This window comes from Lissotriton helveticus, chromosome 1_1 (assembly GCF_964261635.1).
Source record: "Lissotriton helveticus chromosome 1_1, aLisHel1.1, whole genome shotgun sequence".
Classification (NCBI taxonomy): domain Eukaryota; kingdom Metazoa; phylum Chordata; class Amphibia; order Caudata; family Salamandridae; genus Lissotriton; species Lissotriton helveticus.
The window spans coordinates 1606217305-1606223304 of NC_136057.1; the positions used below are offsets into that span (position 1 = coordinate 1606217305).

At 47.9% G+C, this 6000-nt stretch overlaps 1 protein-coding gene across 1 annotated transcript in view; it reads right to left on the reverse strand.

The window, feature by feature from the left end:
• Positions 1–4400, reverse strand: part of ATP5MC2 (ATP synthase membrane subunit c locus 2) — a 152992-nt gene extending 148592 nt beyond the window's left edge. Inside the window, exon 1 of the mRNA XM_078687968.1 lies at positions 4318–4400. Coding sequence (XP_078544094.1) covers positions 4318–4385 — 68 coding nt within the window. The 5' untranslated portion in view covers positions 4386–4400. The remainder of the gene's footprint in view (positions 1–4317) is intronic.
• Between the last annotated feature and the right edge of the window lie 1600 nt (positions 4401–6000).

Sequence of the window (6000 nt, forward strand, 5' to 3'; positions counted from 1 at the left end):
GAGGGGTATAATATTAAAAAGAAAAGAAATCTTAGGGAGTATGATCATTTTGATCAAATTTACCCTTCCGTATAGATTAAGAGGAAGATTAGCCCATCTGGTCAATAGTCTTCCAACCTCCTGGCTAATCTTTCTCCAATTAACCCTGGGAGATCTACTAGCTTCTGTGTAATTATAATGCCAAGATATCGCATTTGAGTTTTCACTCCAGCAGCCTGAGAAGATTGGTTCCACTCCATAACCTCCGTCTTATCTCTGTTTACACTATATCCGGAGACCTTCCCAAATAAATCTGCTTTATCCCACAACTTAGGGATAGCCTCCTTAGGATTCTGAGTATAAAGAATGAGGTCATCCGTGCATGTGTTTCATGATAGGGAAACATGTGCTGCTAGTGCGCTCTTTTGTAACTCTTCATGTGTGAGAGACGCTTGCACTGCATCTGCCAGTGTTACATCTGGATAGTGTGTGACGGAAGCTTGTATTCTGCTGCTCACATTGTACGTGTTTCAAAGAGGGAAGCATGTGCTGCTACTGCGCTCTTTGCACCTCTTCATGTGTGAGAAAAGCTTGCACTGCATCTGCCAGTGTTACATCTGGATAGTGTGTGACGGAAGCTTGTATTCTGCTGCTCACATTGTACGTGGTTCGTGAGAGGGAAGCATGTGCTGCTACTGCACTCTTTGCACCTCTTCATGTGCGAGAGAAGCGTGCACTACATCTGCAGTGTTACATCTGGGCAGTGCATTAGAGAAGCTTGCAGTCTGCTGATCACATTGTATGTGGTTCGTGAGAGGAAAAGCATGTGCTGCTAAGGCGCTCTTTGCAGTGGCGTAGCAAGTTCAAGTGGTACCCGTTGTGGAAACTTTCTTGACACCCCGGCTTGACAAAATGGCAAAAATATGTATTCAAAACACATATTTTTGCCATTTTGTCTCCCACTCAGTGATGACAGCTGGGGTGGCCCACACCCACCACACCTCTTCCTACGCCACTGGCTCCTTGCACCTCTTATTGTGTGAGAGAAGCTTGCACTGCATCTGCCAGTGGTACATCTGGATAGTGTGTGAGGGAAGCTTTTATTCTGCTGCTCACATTGTACTCGGTTCATGAGAGGGAAGCATGTGCTGCTACTGCGCTCTTTGTACCTCTTCATGTGTGAGAGAAGCTTGCACTGCATCGGCCAGTGTTACATCTGGACAGTGTGTGAGGGAAGCTTGCTTTCTGCTGCTCACATTGTATGTGGTTTGTGAGAGGAAAAGCATGTGTTGCTGCTACGGCGCTCTTTGCAGTGGCGTAGCAAGTTCGGGTGGTACCCGGTGTGGAAAATTTCTTGTCACCCCGGCTTGAGAAAATGGCAAAAATATATGTTCAAAACACATATTTTTGCCATTTTGTCTCACCCCTCAGTGATGATAGCTAGGGTGGTGCCTTCCTCTGCCACTGGCTCTTTGCACGTCTTCATGTGTGAAAGAAACTTGCACTATATCTGCCAGTGTTACATCTGGATAGTGTGTGAGGGAAGCTTGTATTCTGCTGCTCACATTGCTCTTTGTACCTCTTCATGTGTGAGAGAAGCTTGCACTGCATCTGCCAGTGTTACATCTGGACAGTGTGTGAGGGAAGCTTGCATTCTGCTGCTCACATTGTATGTGTTTTCACGAGAGGGAAGCATGTGGTGCTATTGCACTCTTTAGTACCTCTTTATGTATGAGAGAAGCTTGCACTGCATCTGGCAGTTTGATATCTGGACACTGTGTGAGTGAAGCTTGCATTCTGCTGCTCACATAGTACCTGTTCCTTGAGAGGGAAGCATGTGCTGCTACTCCGCCCTTTGCACCTCTACATGTGTGAGAGAAGCTTGCACTGTATCTGCCAGTGTTACATCTGGACAGTGTGAGGAAAGCTTGTATTCTGCTGCTCACATTGTACGTGGTTCATGGGAGGGATGAATGTGCTGCTACTGCACTCTGTGCCCCTCTTCGTTTGTGAGAGAAGCTTGCAGTGCATCTGCCAGTGTTACATCTGGATAGTGTGTGGGGGAAGCTTGTATTCTGCTGCTCACATTGTACGTGGTTCATGGGAGGGATGAATGTGCTGCTACTGCACTCTGTGCCCCTCTTCGTTTGTGAGAGAAGCTTGCAGTGCATCTGCCAGTGTTACATCTGGATAGTGTGTGGGGGAAGCTTGTATTCTGCTGCTCACATTGTACGTGGTTAAACATCTATCAGAACTATATCGTGAGTGCATTGGATCAAATAATCCCGATTAAAAAAATCAAAATAAGAAATAAAATCTCAGCACCATGGTATAATGATGAACTGAGACATCTACGCCTGTTGTGTAAAAAGGCGGAAAGGAAATGGAGGAAGGGTTATTTGGAGGGAGATAGGCTTGAGCTGAGAGCAGCACAGACTGCGTATAAACAATGGATCCTAGGCTGCAAGGCCCTTTTTTATGCTAATTCTATTTCGCACGCCTCTAATGGGACTGGAGAACTTTTCAGGATAGTCAGAGATCTATCAGCCCCAGCATGTCTGAGCACTAAAGTGGTGGCCTCCCAGGAACTATGTAATGATATTGCTTTGCACTTCCTGGAAAAAGTGGGAAAGATTGTTAGATCACTTGGGGTGTCTAATACCGACACCCAGCCCCACAGCCCACTGGAGACGGAGGGGGCCCTGAGCAGTTTCTAGGTGTTTTGCCGCCCTAGGCGAGAATTGAAAAATGCCGCCCCCTCCCTTTTACTACGATCACTTTTGCCCCCCCCCGTCATCCAGGATAGAAAAATGAATGCATCAGATATAAAACAACTTGTATTCAACGATAAAACACATCAAACATTAAATATTAGAAAATGCAGACTTTGAAACCAATTAAGCATAACAGATGTACTATCATGCTTCTCCTGGTTACCAATTTCTTTATGGCAGGGTTTTAAAAAATTATAAAATTAGTTTAGGCCCACATTTTGCTTTGGGAGTGTGCCACTTTTTCAGGACAACCGTAAAGCAAAATTTGTTGAACCAAATAATGTGCTTATTGCTTAATGCACTCATAATATATACCTATTAAAAACCAATGAGTGGGATCTTACCTTATCTGATGTTACTTCTTGTGATGTCACATTTTGACATCATAGGCTATGTGGCCCAAAAAGCACCAATTGTGGCTAGATTTATGTACTCAACTGTAGGGGCAACAGGGCATTTTTTCTTTCAAGCAATAGGACCCAAGCCACCCTTAATCATGAGGAACAGCCTCCAATTGAGGTCTATCCATAGTCCGAATTATCCTACATAATCCTCCTAAATCTTTTAATTTGTACCACAGAAGAGCTGGCAGTGGTGAAATGCTGTGGCACTGGCGCGCCGCACTCTTGACATCAGGCCCAGACAGTCCCCCGCATTGCTGGAATGCACGCAGCTCAAGGAAAGGGGAGCCTCAGAGTTTAAACTACTAGTGGAAGGCACACGCTCTTCACGGCCTTCCTTTTATTTTATTTATTTTATGCGTTTTTATATAGCGCAGACTTTACCCGAAGGTGTCAGAGCACTTCACAATGGGAACAGTAATGATACATGAGGAGAAAATTACAAGTGAACAGATTACAAAGGCATACGTTAAGTTACATGATTCAGAAGTGACAATTGTGAGTAAACAAAATGCAAGAGGTAGTAGCGAACGGTAAATTACAGGAGTAAAAAGTGACATGTGTGCAAGATACAAAAGCGTACAAAGTACAAGTAGAGGTATAATACTGGAATAAATGGCAGACCTCCACTCAGCCTGGCACTGGCGCTCCACACTCTTGACTCCAGAGGCCCAGACAGTTAAACACATTGCTGGAATGCGCGCAGCTTAAGGAAATGGGGGCCTCACTCGGACTTTAAACTAGTGGAAGGCACACGCTCTTCGCGGCCTTCCTTGACCCCCCTCCCGTGTCCTGACCTCCACCCAGCCTTGCCCACATGCACAGTTGTGGAGGGATTCTATCACCTCACTGACTGGAGCCGAGGAATGCCGTCTGGACATGGGGTGGCGGACGCCAATCACAATGCCTGCCATTTAAGACTTTTGAATGAGGGCCTGCTGCGCAACAAACAAAAATTAACAACACCCACGCAGACTTATCTCTCACAGTTGTTCCCCCGTCTCTTGAGGCGTGAGGACCGGGACGAGCTCAGAGACTGACTCAGACTCACAGGCCTCTTTTCAAATTAAGAGTAAGTACTGTACATATTTTTCACATTTGCAGCAGGCCTGCATGATGTTCGTAATACTCGCTTCGCTCTAACTGCGTGGTAACTTACTCACCTGTGCTCGGGTGAAAGAATGTCACGTCCACGCGCAAGTCCGTGCAGTTTGCAGGCTCCGAGGCTCATGCACTACTGGCCTCAGTCAGACGCTCCGCGCTACCACCGGCACTACTACTGTGAGACTCTGGGGTCTCAAGCCAGGCCACGGAGTAGCCGGCCGCTGGACAGGACAGGTCTGTGTTGTTCTTGTGGGGCACCGGGGCACTGGCAGCAGTCAACTGGTCGGGCCTGGCAGTCAATGCTCCAATTAGCCCGCACCGCTACGCACAGTCTGGCCGTCCCCCGCGCACCGACAGCTAGAGGGTGGTGCGCGTCACGCTGTCACCGGCTTCACCGCTCCGTGATTGGACAAAATGATGACGCCTAGGGCCGTCATTGGTAGCGCTATCCCGCGCTACTAGATTGACGGCCCTGGGGAGGGACCCGCTCCTCTCCACACGCACCACAAACCACCACTAAGCTAGGGTGCGCTCAGCAACAATTTACTAGTACAAGACAGCATAATAAAGAATGATGCGCTTGCACTCCACTTATTATCGGTGCCGCTGCCCGCATGTTTTTTGCCGCCCTCCACCTTTTGCCACCCTAGGCGGCCGCCTAGTCCTGCCTAATAGCAGAAACGGCCCTGGCCCTGAGCCAATATTACACTCTTGATAGCTTTCAGGCTCTCTCTGACTCCGCCTTTAGCAAGGTAGTGAAAAATATATCTTCAGGATCCCCCTCTGACCCTTTGCCACAGAAAATATGGAAAACTTATGGCCACGAAACTCTTCCCTGGTTCAGATAGATATGCAATCAGTCATTGGAAACAGGCACTGTCCCGGGGGAATGGAAACAGGCAGTGGTGACTCCACTGATTAAAAAACCTTCCTTAGACCCCACAAACCCAGTCAACTTTCGTCCAATCTCGCTGCTCCCTTTTCCTATCTAAATCTTGGAGAGGGCGGTAAGCAGGTCCTTGTCAGACTTCTTTGAGGAACATCACTTGTTGGACAAGGATCAGTTTGGGTTTCGGCTGGCGCACGGGACGGAGTCTGCTCTCTTGACTATGCTGGACAACCTACGAATGAGGGCCGACAACGGGAATGGTGCAGTATTGGTACTACTCGATATGTCGGCCGCGTTCGACACGGTAAGCCATCCAATCCTCTTAGAGAGACTGGAAAGGATGGGGGTCAGGGGTAAAGCCTTGGAATGGTTTGGTTCCTATCTGACAGAAAGAGAACAGACAGTCTCTATGGCATCTTTCACCTCCTGCAAGATGTCGGTCACCCACGGGGTGCCTCAGGGCTCTGCTATTAGCCCTGTTCTCTTTAATTCCTATCTACAGCCGCTGTTTTCTATTATCAAATTGTTCGTGGTTGACTTGGGCAACTATGCGGACGATACGCAGCTGGCATTTCCCTTGGAAGGAGAACAGGCAGTTTCTTTGGAGCACTTCCAAGAGTGTATGCACCACACCGCGGATTGGCTGCGGAGGAACTCTTGGCAGTTCAATGGCGGAAAAACTGAAGTGCTCTACTGCTCCCCTGCAAGGCCGACCATCTACTCCCCCTTGGAGTTTAGACTTACTCCGGAGGAAGATATATTGACCCTGGCCAATACGGTGCGAAACCTGGGGGTCCTAATAAACAAAAACCTCCAGATGGAGTCGCAGGCAACCAAGATAGCTAATGTTTGC